At 37.1% G+C, this 18,367-nt stretch overlaps 1 protein-coding gene across 1 annotated transcript in view; it reads right to left on the reverse strand.

Moving 5' to 3' along the window:
• Window positions 1–3,497: 3,497 nt before the first annotated feature.
• The window catches only part of rspo1 (R-spondin 1), a 30,238-nt gene continuing 15,368 nt past the window's right edge, over window positions 3,498–18,367 (reverse strand). The window contains exons 4-6 of the mRNA XM_023329614.1: window positions 13,264–13,407; window positions 11,824–12,048; window positions 3,498–5,053 (exon numbers count right to left, since the gene is read on the reverse strand). Of these exons, the coding sequence (XP_023185382.1) occupies window positions 4,893–5,053; window positions 11,824–12,048; window positions 13,264–13,407 (530 nt within the window). The 3' untranslated portion in view covers window positions 3,498–4,892. The remainder of the gene's footprint in view (window positions 5,054–11,823; window positions 12,049–13,263; window positions 13,408–18,367) is intronic.

An 18,367-nucleotide genomic window follows, 5' to 3' on the forward strand; every position in this document is an offset into this window, starting at 1 on the left:
TACACAAACATTTGTACATTCTTCATCTGTCGGAGACGTTTCTCTTGTGATGCTGATTATGTCCAATAGGGGGCAGTGTAAATCAAGCTTTGTGGCTTTCTAAAAATGTTAGTTTTAAGTCGCAAAAGGGTCTTGACTCCATTTCCAGATTAATTTAGAAGACCAAAAATACATGACATTTTCACTAATAAAAGGGAAATTTTCTTTTCGTCAAACAGCTGTAATGTCACAGCTTTTATTTCAATTTAATGAACTTTTGGGCTAATTATAAAGTAAAGAGTTTATTTTATGTTTGGGAAGAAGAGTTTTGTGGAACTTTATAGAGAGCCATCAGGTTACAAGTCTTTGGAAAAAACTTAGAACTACATCCTTTGCCTAATATTAACAGTCTTAAAGGCAATTCCTCCTGCGATTTGGCTCATTAAAGACATTGTTACATAGTCAGTTGTTACTCAAAAAAACATCTTGTTTATGTGGCTAAAGCTTAATTTGGTATAAGGTGGAACTAATGTGCTATAGACCAAATTAAGAACAAGCATATGGCACACATAAAACAGAAAAAAGGCCTGATGTTACATTGTGAAAAAGACTAATGGCACTGAAATGTGCTTCTTAAAAGAAACTATGGCTGTGGCTTTACAGAACAAAAATGTAACAAGAAATTCATAAAGAACACTCTAGCGTCAATTTTTTTGTTACACAGGCAGCATTTTTCAACACTCATTGACACAGCCACCTACAGTTTGGAAATGTCTACGGTGCGCATACTGTAGGTTTCAACCAGTAAACCTCACCACCAGATGAGCTATCACACATGCCTTGATCCATTTCTTGTATTATTCCAGACTCCATTTGAGTTTTGGAAATGTAATAAATAGTATTCCCCTGTCTACACATAGGGGGAACTGCTGCCAAGATTGCATGTCCCCTACTGACAATTTTGGACCATGATTTCCTATCATTTTACTTGAAATCTCTATGACCGCACAGCGTTAGGAATGACAAACCCCCAGCAATGTTGATGGAGGTTCAGTATCTCTAGATAAGGGGCATGTACTTTGGGACAAATTGTGATTGCTGAGTGGTCAGTTACTGAAAAAAACCCTTAGAATAGTTGACATGTGGCATCATGTCAACTGCTTTGTCTAGAGGAGAGAGAGGCATAAACACAGTAAGACTGAGAAAGTGTATCATCTATAAAGAGAGACCATGAACTTATGGTTGAACTTGTGAAGGGGGGGCATAGCTCAATCAATGCCCCCTCCAGAATTGTGTCACTGATAAACACACAAATGTCTGATCAATATCTGTGTGTAAGAAAATGTAATTGTAATTTTTATTTTTATGGAAAGAAGAAACAGAACACAAAGTTATCAGCAACGGCTTCCAAAACTGTATAATTTGAGAGTAGGACAACGTATCAGAGTAAGGACAAGTGGTCAGCATGTTCTCTTTGACAGCCTGAACCTATAGCATCATAGCTTTAAAGATAGCTTATGATAACTTAAGCCACTTTATCTATATGCTTTATCACAAAGGATGGTTTAATGCTGCAACTTTAAAGTAGAAGGTTTGTCTTCCTCAAGGACTAAAACTATGAGCTGTTTAAAGGACACAAAGCAGATAGATGAAAGCATTTCCCCCATATTCTTATTTTAGGAACCACCAGTAAGTGAGAAGTGCTCCGTTGGGAACATATTGATTGATCAGACTAATGTTGTATGGTAAAGCTCGGTTATTAACATGCAGGAAGGAAAAATTAAAATTATACTGTGGATTTGTCATGGAGCCAATGAAATGAATCTAAAATTAGAGAAAAATTTCATCAAAACTCTTGCAGCAACATTTAGGATAAGTTCAAGCTTTTTAAGTAAGGTTTTAGGATTTTTCATATTAAACAATAGTCCAGCTTTGAGGTAACAAATATTTGAAGTAGATATTCAACATTAGTCTGGGCTTAGTCTACAATTATTTTTCTATAACTGCAAAACATTATGATTCTCACTTATAAAAACCCAGATCGCCTCTCTTGGCCTGCCCCCATGTTTTGAATCTCTGGTTTAGATCGAATGTTACTGTTTAAACACTACCTTGTGTGTTAAGCTTTGTGGTTGAAATGGGACAACATATGGAAGTGTTACTTCCATATTTACTTTCTAAGATTTTAGCTAGATTTGGACAGATCATGGAGATCCCTAAAAAATCAATTTTTCAACACAGTTGCTAGAAGTAAATAAGGACAAGAACTTGTTGACCTAAGATGGCCATAAAACTATTTCTATGGACAAACCAGGACTTGGAGAGAATTTGACAAAATCCTTCTGCATCTGCTGCCTTGGTAAATCAATGGCACCCAGATATTCCAAGGACTTACCAAAACGTTTTGCTTGGAAAACTGTGGAGTGGCGAACAAGAGACCAGAAACTACAGAGAGTGAGAGTGGGAGGTGAGAGAGAGCTCCGTCCAGTGCAGCCAAGGCAAAAATTTATGGTCAGGAAGAGCGATGAATGTGTAATTTACGGTGTATGCTTTGCCATTTTCCCTGCCTTCCCTTTGGGTAATGAGAAACGGCTGTTTTGTTGTGGGCCCAATACGTGGTACACCCCCTCCCATCTGGCCATGACACACCATTAGTTTTTATTTCTGTCTCTGCTTTTACGACCCCCTGCCCAGGCGCCAGCATTTGGCCGGTGATCCCGAGCATCCTATCACACCATCTGAGCTCTTCCACCTCCCAAGATGACTGTTTCTACCCAGACTTTACCAAGACGAGGCTTTTTTTATTATGCTGATTATGCTGAGACAGAAGGTTCAGGAGGATTTTACTTGCATTCTTTGCTGATTTGACAAAACTCTGATTCGCAAAATTTTAAAATGCTACTTAAGCTTAAAAATATCTGAATTATAAAATCTTTACGTCTTCATCATTTGACTTCATTATGTGAAATTATTATTTTTTTTGATACTGTAGAACTAATCCACTTTTAAATTAGGTTTTGACAATCATGTGCATTGGTTATCGGAGAACTTCCAAAACAAGGTAATTTAAAAAAGAATAAAATTTTGCAGAGCAGAAACAAAAAACAGCAATAGTTTAGTCATGTGATCTGTCATTAAAATATAAAAGCAAAATCAAAATGGAAATCCACTCAGGGTGCACAGATTAATCGGCCCCGATTTCCACAATTTTAGGAGCTCAACCGATACATGTGAAACTGATCTTATCCTCCAATCTTTTAACCTCCTCAAGGGTCTCAAAATCAGCCACTTTCCACTTTTGATCTGCCATGAGAGACAGATGACTGACAGACTCAAAGCATCTTTGCAAGCTGTTCAAATTGAATTGATTGACAGTTCATTGCCTTCCTCTGAACGTTCAAATGTTTAAAACAAACGTATTAAGCAAAAATCATCTACCACCTATGGCTTGTATTCAAGGAACTTGCTATTTCTAATAAGAATAATTGCAAGGCAAATGCACAAATTACAAGCACATCTAGTGTACGACTGATGCATCACCAGCTTCATCTGTATTTTATTCAGGCTTTCACAGAAAAAAAGCTATACATGATGATACTAATACTGGTAAACACATCTTGACATATTACATATCTCAATCCATAGCATCAAAGAATGAATAAAGTACCATGTAACATCTTCAGATATTTATTTAAAGACCAAAAGCATTCCGTGTATGCGATGTGGTCAGTTTTTGAAAACGTAAAATGCTGTGATTGTTCTGGAATATGAGCAGTAGGAAAACATTACAGTTGTGCAAAATCATCAGACCATGTTACATTCTGGTTATTGACAGGGCTTATTTGACGGCTAGTGTAATGGTAAGTGTGGTTCTTATATATTAATGTGCGTCTATATGTCCTTCCATTTATTTTCCAGACTTGGTTCCTTCAGTCTATGAGACGAGTAATAAGACAAACTGCATGTGCAACGTTGACTACTCATGTTCACACAGCAAAGATCCGTCGAACACTGAAATCCATGCAGATATGCATATAAACTACGCAAACACGAATACTTCAGGTAGATTTAAATGCACACAGATGCACGCGTACACAAATGCTACTTAGTATCATGCAAATATTAATTCTTGTGCAGATATTCTTTTTTCAGATAAAATATTTCATTTAAAACAATCAGAAAGCGATGATATTGTATTTTTGCTTAGAAGCCACAGAAGGATATGGATATGAAGGATATGATTGGTTATTCTCAAGTTGTTTTTGTACCAGATGCCTTCAAATGTATTCACCAATGATTTTTGATCCTCAGCAGCCATGATTCATGTCCAGTGACTTTGTTTTGTTTCAACTCCCTACAGAAAATATTGGTGCTGCAACCTATTGCTGTTCATTGTCTCCACATCATGAGCTGTGACGTTTGAGGAACTCCATCAGACACCTCTCCAAAATACAAAAACAAATGAAATACAGATTGTGATTACAATCAGGCTGGAAATTATACACGTTGTCTGTCTATACAGACTTTAGAAAATCTTCATGAAGAATCAACCTTCCTGCTTAATGCTGCACTTTGAAAAGAAAGACCTGTCCAATAGTTTTAGTACAATCAGTTTAAGACACAGACCAAACCAAGCCACAATTTGCAATGTGGCTTCGCTATCCAACTGTGATTTCAACTGGAAACCAGCAAGGCTGTCAGAATAACACAAGATCCGCAGGATTTTTTTTTTTTTTTCCCAAAAGTTTCAGAAAACCTTTTTGTTGAAGCAGTCCTCCAGTTCTCATTGCATGTTCTACAATGCAGCATAGCAGCAGTAACTCTTTCCCACTAATCTCTGTGTGTTTTCTGGGGCTGCTGGGCAAGGCACCGTCTCAGTTTTTTTCCTGTCCTCACCCAGCAGATTTCAGAGTTTAGGTGACAGCGCTGGTTGTGACGGTGGACGCAGTGGTGGTCCTGCTTTGGCCTTTCCTCCGCTTCCCCCCTCCACCTCCTCCTTTGCCTTCTCGTCCTCTCCCACGTGGATTTTCTCTCCTGTTTGTATCATCCTGTCTGTTGCTCTTATTCTTTTTGTCTGAAATGACAATATATACAAAATGATTGATAGTTCTACTTTCCAAAAGGAATCTTAAAAGGTAATTTTCATCATCTTGTGTTTTGTGGAGAAATTGCTGTCAAAAGAACAATATGAATTGTTGAATGAATCTAATAACTAATAACGGATGTATCAATATGTCTACTTAATCTCGAAAGTCTAGATAATCCTATTAAAATGTTAGGATTTTGAAAAAAAATAATAAGACCAACATAATTTCAAATCTATTTTAAACCTTGATATGACATCCTGCACAATTTAAATGAAAAAAAGATAACAAAATGGTTGCAGAAGTGTACAAACCCTTTAACCAATGCTTTGTTGAGGCACCTTTTGATTAAGTTTCAACTTTGAAGAATTTTTATTTGGTCAACATCCTACATCTTAACTTTGCAACAATTGGTCAATATGTCTCATCAAAGGTTGCAGGATCCATTAGTTACATTAGTTACATTTTGAGGATAAATCTTGTCCAAAGCTTCTTCGATCCTAAGCGCACACCTGAGAGTTTGGGATGAAAACTCACTAGTAATTAGAATTGTTCTGAAATCCCTCACTTTTAAAAGAAAAAGATACACCCGTAGCATAATCCTGTCACTATAGGAAATAGGGATTTTTTGTTGATATGCAAGGGAGTAGTCTTCGAGTTTGGTTTCATAAGCCCATGATAGATTCTTCCACAAGACCTCGGAAGATTTTAGACATGACAAAAAGCTTTTAAAAACGCTTATGTCTTTCAGCCCTCTTCAGTTTAGACATTTAGATAAGATGTGAGACCAATATCACATGAAGAACACAGGACTACTCAGAAATTGCAGCATTTTAGCATTGGAGACTCCCTCACCTATATGTGTCTGTGCCTCGACTTACCCTTTTGTATAATTAGATCATTTAAATCAGGGGTGTCAAACTCCAGTCCTCAAGGGTCGCTGTCCTGCAGCTTTTAGATGTGCCACAGCTACAAAACACTGGAATGAAATGGCTTAATTACCTCCTTCTTGTGTAGATAAGTTCTCCAGATTCTTGCTAATGACCTAATTATTCTATTCAGGTGTAGTGCAGCAGAGGCACATCTAAAAGTTTCAAGGCAGTGGCCCTCCAGGACTGGAGTTTGACACCTGTAATTTAAAACCTGCGACATGCCCTGCGACAGACTGGCGACCTGTCCAGGGTGTACCTCGCCCCTCGCCCAGAACGTTAGCTGGAGATAGGCATCAGCACCCCTCCTAACCCCACTAGAGACAAGGGTGTTAGAAGATGGATGGATGGATGGATGGATGGATGGATGGATGGATGGATGGATGGATGGATGGATGGATGGATGGATGGATTTAAATCCTTTATCACCTTCTGTCCATCCATAGCTTTAGTTAAATGATGAGAGAGAGGCTTCAAGGAGAGCTGAAAGTTTAGTCAGATGCACTGGCATTTATGTCAGGTGTTTACTACCGAACACTGACTGCTGGAGTTGAATCAAAAGGTGATTCAACAAAGTTGAGGTTCACATTTATACCACCAGGTAATTGCAGATTGTTTATTTTTTAAATTTCTCAGTCTGACAGACCTTTTTGTTCTTCAGTTTAGTAATAGAATGTATTGCACTTTAAAGATGGAAAAACTTCTGTAATTATTTGTCCCAGGCTTGGTCAATATGAAGATGAATTTTCATTAACAATTAAGAAAAATGTCCAAATGGCAGAATGCAGCACCACAAAAAGGTTGCACTAGTATCTAATAGATGTGCAAGGCTAATATAGGCCACTCGATTACAACATCCATAGATTGATACTTGTAATCTGTACTTGTATATTTAGGGAAATTTTCCTCAGTCAGTTAATATAGTACATATTGACAGTGGCAGTTTTAGTTCAGTTTGGGTTTCCTAGAGCATAACAGTATAAATTTTGGGACACCAGCTGCATGACATAAGAGCTTATTGTGACAAGGCAAATGAACTGTCAAGAATAATTTAAAAGGTCTTGGAGGAAAGTAGTTTTTGTAAACCAGAAATGAAATGGTTCTACATGAATATGTGCAGGAAATACTAAAGATTATGATCCAACTCAATACTACAACAACTATGTTTGCTTCTATGTTTTAATGGTTTGGACGAATTACTCACATTCTCAGGAAATAAACACCAGCAACATTGCTGGAATAATGTTTAGAATGGGAGCTGCTGTAGTGTCAGTTACTAAAGCAACACTTACTACAATAATTATCTGCCTAAATCTAAGAAAAGATATGATATGCTTTGTTGGATTGTTCAATTACTGTAAATGTTTAAGTCCTCACTAAGAACTGAGTTGCTGAAGATAGAGCGGTCTCTCCTTCGTTTTTAGATTAGTGCAACTGAATCTTGTAAAAAAATATATTAGTTGGCTCAAAATATTGTATCATTTCTAACCAGGGACCTGTTTATTTGTAATTAAAATAAGGACCTATTTCTTAGATTAACAGCTTATTTGCAGCAACGACCATCTCCACAACTGAGTTCCACTACTGTACAATCTCACTCCTGCAGGAAGAAAGCCAACTCTGAATGCTGTATATTTGCCGACAGTCACAGAAAATTAAAACTATCATCTCTTTAACATCAACAAGCCAGAACTTTTATAGCAACGGATCAACATTAGCAGTGAACTCAAAGCCCAGCTGTCCTGTAGCACATGGGACCAATCTGGCAGTGGTCTCTTGGTCTGTTTAATTTAAATTTCAACAGCTACTCACTCCTTTGTCCCACTTGACACACTCTCAAACCGTGCACGCCCTACTCTCTGCTTTAGCTCTTGTACACACCTGTCACAGATTTTAAGGGCATAATCACAGCCTAAATAACAGACTTCCCACACTATAGTTAATTTTCAGTCACCATCAGTTCAGAAGTGGGATAAGCTGACAATTTTAAAGGTTTATAAGGGCACTATGGATAGTGAAGTAGAAATTTTCTGTTTTACAGATCACTTAAAATCACTTAATGAGACAAATGTCAAGGGCCTAGTGAAGGCCAGTGACAACTTGAATAGTAGCCAACAAAGTGGAAAACAAACAATGTCTAACAGTCACTGAATCAAATTTGATTGTTCTGAGTTCTGATTGCTAACAAACACCACAAAATCTAGAAGCTCGTCCAAAAAAATTTAAATAAAAATAAAAAAATATATACAAGTTCATTATTTGTTGTCACTCGTTCCACAAAATGAAACTCCTATGTGTTTTTGGTTCATTGCACACAGTGAAAAATGTCAATGAATGCATATATTGTGAAACTGACTACCTGAAATGAGGGACAAAAAATATAAACATTTTTAGCATTCAATGGCATACCAATTGATTTTTAAATTGGAGACTCCAGTCAAATACTTTGAAGCTTTAATAATAAAAAATATCTTGTGACATGATGCACATGCTTATATTTTCAGGTGTATAACAATGATTGTTGATATATGCTCTGTTTTGTAAAGGAGATACTGTATGTCATCATTCTATTGCTGGGTTTTATTTAAAGGTGTTTCTGTCCCATATTTTTTGTAGATTTTCATTGACCCAGAGAGACACAACTCAGCAACTTTGGACTATTTTTTTAAATATGATTTTGTAAAGTAAACAAATGTTTATATGTGAAAAAATTAATTTAATAAAATATTATTAGAACATTTTGATTTATTTACAACAGTAAAAAAATAAGTAATTGTTTATTTATAGGTCTTACACAGAAAACAGAATCAGCTAGACTCTTTAATGGCAAAGTGAGGATTCAAATATTGGTCACAAAACCTAAGACATCTGTATTTCTGCCACTGACCCAGAAAAACATCATTGTTGTCATACTTACAACTAAAACCTAGAAGAATCTGAGCCATGCTAATTTTCCAGCTATAATTGATTTGTTAAAAATAAACACAACTAAACACTCATTTGGTGAACTGACTGACATTTAGCAAGATTCCGTAAAGAATGTGAATCATTAGTGTCTTTAATTTCATTAATGTTGCATCTATAAACTGAGCTTTTATGCTCACTATTTTAACAAGCCCTTAAAACTAAGCGTGAACAGCTGAAATTAAACATGATGAGCAAGAGTGGAGCATGTTTGAAGAGTCCTCGAAAATATTTCAAAAACACTAGCAGACGCACTCACTGTGTAAGGACTTAATTAGTTCTCTAACAAATCACTGATGGGGCCCAGAGACGGGGACTCCATCAGTTTATGACAGCTCTGATTGCACCTACTCTCCATCCAAGCTAAACAGTTTTGCTTGACAAATGCAATAACACATGCAGCAAATCCTTTCGCGTGAGACTTTTTTTTTTTTCATTGAGCTTCAGGAAACGGCGGGGGGAAAAATCACAGCCAAATCAACACAAAGCGTGAGATCTGCAGGCCACTAAATCACTAATGTTATACAAGATCTGCCCCCTGTGTTTTATATAGCCCGCCTGCCAGCCAGCTCCCACAGATGAATCCACAGCTGCGCTCTTTTACCCACATGAACTTGTTCATTGGAATCACAGTGCCATCACCCATGAATTATCCAGCCAATAAAAATCGTTCCAGTGCATTTTAGCAGAAATTTAGCAAGATGAGGCTAAGAAAAAAGGCTTCTTAACTTTAACAGTTGGTTATTACGTAATCCATAAGGCTTCTAGGACTTTATATGTGTCATATGAAACTTCTTCTATCATTCTTATTTTCTTAATTATAAAATAGCTTTGCATAAAGTTTAGAAAGAGTTTGCAATTTTTCACCACAAAGTATTATTTTGAACTCAAAGCTGAAGGCGTTTCCTAGAAGAGGTGGCAAGAGTGAATTTGCTTCTTATGTTTGATACCTTGTAGTCAAAAGTCATGAATAGCCAGCTCTTCGATGAACAACTACAATCCTTCATCCAAGCAGACCTGTACGGGACACTGTCAGATCATGTTCTGTTGTTTAGATCCAGAACCCGAGAGGAACTTTCCAAGTTTAGAGAATGGTAACATAATATGCGAGCCCTCCCCATGTTTACTCACATACAGTATCGGGGCAGGCCATCTGTTACATGTTGAAACATCTGTACTGCTGCCAGAACTGTGCAAATGTTGTTAGCCAACATTGCTGCTGTGACCGAAATCCCCTAAGCGTGCCACCTTCCAATAAAGACTTTAAATACTCCCTATTTAAAGTTCCGTTTGCCCTTGTAACTAACTTTACTGTTCTAGCTCTTGTTAAAATTGGTGCATTATGTAAAAGAAACTGACATATGGGGGCATTTAGAGAGAAAGTGATTTGCTAATAACTTCAAATTAACGTTAATCTTATTGCAATTGAAGAGATCTAATCCAATGAAATGAAATAAGTAGGTGCAACAGCTACCAAAGTGCAGCAAACAAGTATTTGACCTTTACAGATTTTTCTGTTTTTGCTTTTATCATCACACTTTCTTTTTTTAAAGTCTTCAAAAAAGATTTTAGAAAACATCTTGACAGGCGAAAGCCCAAGGAATACAAAAACTGTTCCACAAATGAGCTCATGTTTTTTAGGAGAAAATGCTTTCAAAACCAACTGGGCCCTGTGTGACAAAGTAATTCTCCCCTTTGTTAAATGATTTATCAATTGTGAATAACATTTTTCGGAAAGCTGCTTTCAAATTCAGTGGCCAGATTACTGATACAATCAATATGTAACTTAAATAGCACCTCAGTGACACCATGAACTAAGTTAAACTCTCAAAAAGCAACTCTTCATGTCCTAATCTAAAGACATGTAAGAACAAATGAGAAACAAGGACATTTATCAGTAATTCATAAGAATTCCAGGGCCTTTTTTCTGGCTCTGAGACTATGGCAGAGACTTCCAGAGTGAGAGACATGAGTAGTAATGAATCCTAGGAATAACTGGCCTACTATTTATACTAAAATCACATTAAATGTTTGTAGTCCAACAGAAAGAACAACACTGGACACATTTGAAACCCTTGGCAAAATCCACTGCTGATCAAAAAGAACACAAAGACCTTCTCATATTTTCTCAAGAAATAAAAAAGACATCTTGACCACCTTTAGGGAAATATTCAGTAGACTTATAAGGCACTATGTGTCATCAAAATGTGACCTTAAGATCCAACATACTTGGCAGCAGGGGGAAGATCTGAAGAACATAAGTCTTTGAGTGGGAATTTATTAATAGCCTAGTCAAGTCTGAACCTAAATCCAGGTGTGATAGCTGTTTCTCAAATAAACAAATACTGCATTTTTCTTGAACTTTATATGCAATTTACATTTGCTTTTTGCCTGAGTTGTTATTTGATGGCCTCAGCAGTTAACAAAGCATAGAGTTACCAATAAAACATTAATGGTCACTAAACTGTGAGAATGACTGTTAACCTGCTGGAGAGCAAGCGGTTGTGTGCAGCCATAAAAGCCTCTCGCTTCAGTGGTCTTCAGAAACAAACAGCCCTTTCTCTAGTTTTTCAGATCCCCATCCAGCTCAGCAGTGCGTAATGTCCACCCTTCATCTGCTCAACTGGTGGATTGAGTTTATTGTTTATACATGCTAAGCTCAGGAGATTCTGTAACCTTCTGCTTCTTCTGCCAAACCAAGCCAAACCAACATGCTGCGAGTCAAAAACACACTTGTGAGTGTGCTAACTTTTTAAAAATGAGTCATTATAATGCCGTTTTTATGGAACATTTCAACTTTCATTTGCTCATATGTTCAAGGGAAAAAAACTCATTTATGAATCAGCTTTTTTGATTGTGTCTTTTACCTCTAGGACAAGGCATCTTGGTCACAACACACTTCCTCCTTTCTGTCTCTGGAGCACAGGTCTGTGAGGGCACATAAGCAGGGGAGGTGTCCACACTGTGAATCTGGGGAAGGGGTGAACGAACCCGGGTTTGTGAGCCCTTCTTAAATCCACATGTCTTGTTCTTCTTCATGCAGGAACTCCATTGGCTCCACTCTCCTAGTTCACACTCTGAAGCATGATGACCTGGGACAAAAAAATATATAAATACATATATACATATATGTTCAAAAAACTTAGGAGCTGAGTGAAGTGTTCAAATCTTCAGCATCTCACATTCGCTTCATATTTTCTGTGCTTTTCACACCTCAGTAGGTTTGACTTAGGATAATGAGCTTAGGGAGTCTGCACATCTGAAAACAATTTGTGATTTGTGGATGGATTTATAGCAGCAGAGCAACAGGTTTGGGTAGTTGCTAAGAAACTGAAAATGTGTTGTCTTTAAGCAGACTCTGCATGTGACAATTATGGATAGGAGCAGAGCCAGTTTAACTTAGTAATACCGTGCCTTGTAAAAGTATTTATATCTTTGGAGCATTTTAACATTTTGCCAAGTTATAAGAACAGACTTCAGACATCTAGAAAGTATTCACGATGTTCTACATTTTCTCTTTCCTCAAAATTCTACACACAAATACCCCACTATGAGTATGTGGGAAAAGGTTTTGGGGATTTACTAAAAATTTAAAACCAGAAAATCACAATAAGTATTCACAACCTCTGCCATAAAGATCACAATTTAACTGTTTCTACTGAAATCCTGAATGAAGAGCTATTAGGTCGAGGCAGAGGTTTGCCTTCTTGCAGAACATACAGCAAGAACTACAACACATTGGTTTGTTCAGAACCAGAATGTAACTGAGAATCTGTGGCAAGTATTAAAAATTCCAATTCACAGACTCTTATTGTCTAATCTGACTGAACTTGAAAAGAAGAAAAATCAAAATTACAGTTTCTGGTTGTACCCAAAGAGAGGTACCCAAAAGGCCTGCAGGTGTAACTGCAGTGAATGTGGTTCTACAGAGTATTTATTGTAGGTAGGTTGAATAGAAATGCATTACACACTTTTCAGAGAATAATTTGTAACATAAAACATATAAACAATTTAACAATTACATAAAAATCAAATTAAAATACTTTGATGTTTGTAGTTGTAATGTGTCAAATGTGAAAAGGTTTAAAGTGTATGACTACTTTTACAATGCCAAAAAGTTTGGCATTTGAAGTCTTTCGACTGTAAATACTTGAGGCGCTAAAAAGGAAACTGGAGTGTCAATATTGTCTCAAACAATGGCTAAAGAAGAGATGCGTAAAATTTGCTCTTCACATTTTTCATCCAAGTAAGATGAAGTGGCAATGCTGTTTGTAAGTTTTACACAATAAATGTAAACGTTCACTCACCGTCACAATCCATGGTGTTATTGGCGGTGTGCTTGCCTGGAGGGCAGCTGACATAACATCGGCCACTGTGTGAATACAAGCCCTCCTTACATTTTGTGCAAAAGTTGCGACTGAAGCATGCTTCACAGTTGTCAATTTTACACTCTGAAAACATACAAAGAAAGAGAATTTCAAAGCAATCAGTTTCAGGATGTTTTCAGTTCCAAACAAACACAATGAAATATTCAGTTTAAACATTTCAAGCTTTAAGACAAAATAGTTTCTCAAAGAGATTTATTAGTACTCGTAAAATGCACAGGACTTTATTGTTTCAGAGTAGCTACAGTTGCCTTTTCAAAACACATCCAACACAGGGGTGTTTTTTTTATTTTTTAAACTAGTTTAAATAAACGCTGCCAGAATCTGTTATAGCAGATTTCACAAGAGGTGATTTCTCAATATCTCAGACTTGAAAACCGTTCCAGCATAGGGGTGACCACAAGTACCTCAAATTCGACCCTTAACACACTTCCCTCTCTTGTGTAGCTATATTAAAAATACTCCTGCTGGCCTCTCATAGTTAGTCTTTAAAATAGAAATATCTTCATGATACCAAAGTGTTATGCTAAAAGAAGCATTGTCCAAACTCCAGACAATATGTGTCGAAGTGTTTATCATCTACAGATTTCTTCTGTTTTTATCCATTTTGAGTCATCATACGCATGTGTTTTGTCAAGCATGCATAAGTAAATACGAGAGTGATTTTCAAATGTTAATTTTATGTAGTTTATCCAACACAATCTGATCTAAATCATAATTGTGACATTTTTAAATAATGAATGAACTATGGTTTAATAATTTTTTAGAATTCAATTTCACTTGACACCTCCATACACTCAGGCCTTCCCGTCTGACTTGCTGAATCTAGAAATAACTTAAATAGCACCGGTCTGAAAACATGAAGTTGGTTAAAAGATTTCAAAAAGTAATACATTGTTTATGATTTAATAAAATATTCTGTGGGTGTGTGTACCACTACATCTGGCTAAAACTAACGGCATTTCAGACAAGGAAGATCATATCAACAGTGAAACACAGTGGTGTCATTGTGGTGGTCATTGTGTCTTTAACATATTGGGAAGGATAAGTCCTAATATAGAAAAAAAATATCCTTTGTATAATTTAACTAACTTATCAATGCTACTCTTAGATACATTAAATAGAGAAAAAGTAAAATAAAAAATTATGAAGTACTTTATAAAGTTCTGCTGGGTAAAATCTTTATAAAACAGAGATAAAAACGTATTTTTTTTTTCTACAGGCTACATTTTCTGCAGCTGTTGTGATGCCAAAACCAGAAATGATCCTTCAGTGAGATCTTAATGCTCTTCCTTTTTGCTTCCAATTACTACACTCTAAAAGGCAATACCTATTCTTACTTAAATTAGGTTTGTATGCTTTACTCAAGTCTCACTAAATTGTTTATTCAACTCAAGTAATGTGAGTAATGTACGTGTTTGGCCTGAGAAAGATACAAGACAAAGTTATTTTGAGTAAACTGGATTTGAATATTTTTGTTAGTGGAGTGAATGCTTCAGCTCAGCAGTGCGCATGCGCAGCAAAGTGCAAGAAGCTTCCAGAATGTTTGAGGACTTGTACATCGGAAGAAGCAGAGCTTCTCTAAAGGTGAGTTCTTTGTCTTCGGTATATTTTAATTTGTCATGTATGCCTTTACTACTCGCATATGTGGTTACAGGTTGATTTTTCTCAAAAAGGATGATGCATTAAAGTCTTTACAGTAGGGGTCGGGAACGTGTGGCTCTTTTGATGATTGCATCTGACTGGCAGATAAAACATAAAATATTTAATTTAGATGGATCTATTTTCCACTGCTCATGTCCTGTCCAGGGTTGCTATTGGGTGCTGGAGCAGTCCATTATTTTAATTGGATGATAATAGCCTACGGTGGCTGTTGCTGGGTAAGCAGGTAAATGCCCCCTTTTGAATCAGTCTGCTCGGGCATTAGCTCAAAGCTTACGGAGCCCTCTAGGGGACATGGGGATTTTTTTTTCTTTTGCGTTACCTCGCAAAACTTTTGCGTTCCCTCGCAATACTTTTGCGTTACCTCGCAAAACTTTTGCGTTACCTCGCAAAACTTTTGCGTTCCCTCGCAATACTTTTGCGTTACCTCGCAAAACTTTTGCGTTACCTCGCAATACTTTTGCGTTACCTCGCAATACTTTTGCGTTACCTCGCAAAACTTTTGCGTTACCTCGCAAAACTTTTGCGTTCCCTCGCAATACTTTTGCGTTACCTCGCAAAACTTTTGCGTTACCTCGCAAAACCTTTTGCGTTACCTCGCAATACTGTACTGGTCAGTTATGCAGCATAATTGAATACTGCAAGCCTTTCCTACGGTGGGCGCCGTACTTTATGCTTTAATATAAGGTTATGTGAGGTTTTTCCGTGAATGTTAGTATCTTTTTGTGAAATATCTGAAGTTTTATATCTTTCTTTAGGATAGAAAGGCACCACAAACCTACGATATAAACAGAAACCTTCCGTAAGTAGGAAAGAAATAAAAATACATTATAATTTGGACTATTTCTGAGTAATTATCGCGGGTAATAAATCATCTGACAGTTTTGATTGTGTCTCTGTTGTGTTCGTAGTCTGAATGGTTTAAAGAGCTGCTTTCAGTGCCGCTCCATCTTCGCCTTAACAGACATAAACATACAGTAAAAAATAAATCGATTTTCAATCAGTGTTTTGCACCAAACAGTTAATAATAATAAACAAGTTTTCACTGAGGCTCTGTAAGAGCCATATGAATGAAATAAGTAGTTATTGATATGACAGGAGCAGCGGCTTTGACACTTAGGTGTGTCGACGTGGGAGTGACGTCACCAGGTATGAATGGGAAGGATACTGGCTTTGTGTGTATTAGGAAGCGGTGAGCGGGGCGGTCAGTCCTTGCAAAGTTTGGAACCTGATCATCAAAATGGAATAAATCGATAATTGTGACAGAACAAAGAAATGGTTTGGAGCTGATTGATACACGGACAGATGAGATTCCCCGAGTTAACCCAGTGCGGCCCTTTACCATCATTAGTTTGTCGTGTGTTTAATAATAAAAACTTGTTAACAGTAAAAACTGTTTGGTGCAAAACACTGATTGAAAATCGATTTATTTTTTACTGCATGTTTATATCTGTTAAGGTTAAGATGGAGCGGCACTGAAAGCAGCTCTTTAAACCATTCAGACTACGAACACAACAGAGACACAATCAAAACTGTCAGATGATTTATTAACCGCGATAATAACTCAGAAATAGTCCAAATTAGGATGTATTTTTATTTCTTTCCTACTTACGGAAGGTTTCTGTTTATATCGTAGGTTTGTGGTGCTTTTCTATCCTAAAGAAAGATATAAAACTTCAGATATTTCACAAAAAGATACTAACATTCACGGAAAAACCTCACATAACCTTATATTAAAGCATAAAGTACGGCGCCCACCGTAGGAAAGGCTTGCAGTATTCAATTATGCTGCATAACTGACCAGTACAGTATTGCGAGGTAACGCAAAAGGTTTTGCGAGGTAACGCAAAAGTTTTGCGAGGTAACGCAAAAGTATTGCGAGGGAACGCAAAAGTTTTGCGAGGTAACGCAAAAGTATTGCGAGGTAACGCAAAAGTTTTGCGAGGTAACGCAAAAGAAAAAAAATTCCCCATGTCCCCTAGAGGGCTCCGTACAAAGCTACGGAGCCCTCTAGGGGACATGGGGAATTTTTTTTCTTTTGCGTTCCCTCGCAAAACTTTTGCGTTACCTCGCAATACTTTTGCGTTCCCTCGCAAAACTTTTGCGTTCCCTCGCAAAACCTTTTCCGTTACCTCGCAAAAGTTTTGCGTTACCTCGCAATACTGTACTGGTCAGTTATGCAGCATAATTTAATACTGTAAGCCTTTCCTACGGTGGGCGCCGTACTTTATGCTTTAATATAAGGTTATGTGAGGTTTTTCCATGAATTTTAATATCTTTTTGTGAAATATCTGAAGTTTTATATCTTTCTTTAGAAAGGCACCACAAACCTAAACAGAAACCTTCCGTAAGTAGGAAAGAAATAAAAATACATTATAATTTGGACTATTTCTGAGTAATTATCGCGGGTAATAAATCATCTTACAGTTTTGATTGTGTCTCTGCTGTGTTCGTAGTCTGAATGGTTTAAAGAGCTGCTTTCAGTGCCGCTCCATCTTAGCCTTAACAGACATAAACATGCAGTAATAAATCGATTTTCAATTTGTTTTTTGCACCAAGCAGTTAATAATAATAAACAAGTTTTCACTGAGGCTCTGTAAGAGCCATATGAATGAAATAAGTAATTATTGATATGACAGGAGCAGCGGCTTTGACACTTGGGTGTGTCGACGTGGGAGTGACGTCACCAGGTATGAATGGGAAGGATACTGACCTGCTGGCTTTGTGTGTATTAGGAAGCGGTGAGCGGGGCGGTCAGTCCTTGCAAAGTTTGGAGCCTGATCATCAAAATGGAATAAATCAATAATTGTGACAGAACAAAGAAATGGTTTGGAGCTGATTGATACACGGACAGATGAGATTCCCCGAGTTAACCCAGTGCGGCCCTTTACCATCATTAGTTTGTCGTGTTTTTAATAATAAAACTTGTTAACAGTAAAAACTGCTTGGTGCAAAACACTGATTGAAAATCGATTTATTACTGCATGTTTATGTCTGTTAAGGCTAAGATGGAGCGGCACTGAAAGCAGCTCTTTAAACCATTCAGACTACGAACACAACAGAGACACAATCAAAACTGTCAGATGATTTATTAACCGCGATAATAACTCAGAAATAGTCCAAATTATAATGTGTTTTTATTTCTTTCCTACTTACGGAAAGTTTCTGTTTATATCGTAGGTTTGTGGTGCCTTTCTATCCCAAGGAAAGATATAAAACTTCAGATATTTCACAAAAAGATACTAACATTCATGGAAATACCTCACATAACCTTATATTAAAGCATAAAGTACGGCGCCCACCGTAGGAAAGGCTTGCGGTATTCAATTATGCTGCATAACTGACCAGTACAGTATTGCGAGGT

The sequence above is a fragment of the Xiphophorus maculatus genome, chromosome 3 (genome assembly GCF_002775205.1).
Source record: "Xiphophorus maculatus strain JP 163 A chromosome 3, X_maculatus-5.0-male, whole genome shotgun sequence".
NCBI classification, from domain to species: Eukaryota; Metazoa; Chordata; class Actinopteri; order Cyprinodontiformes; family Poeciliidae; genus Xiphophorus; species Xiphophorus maculatus.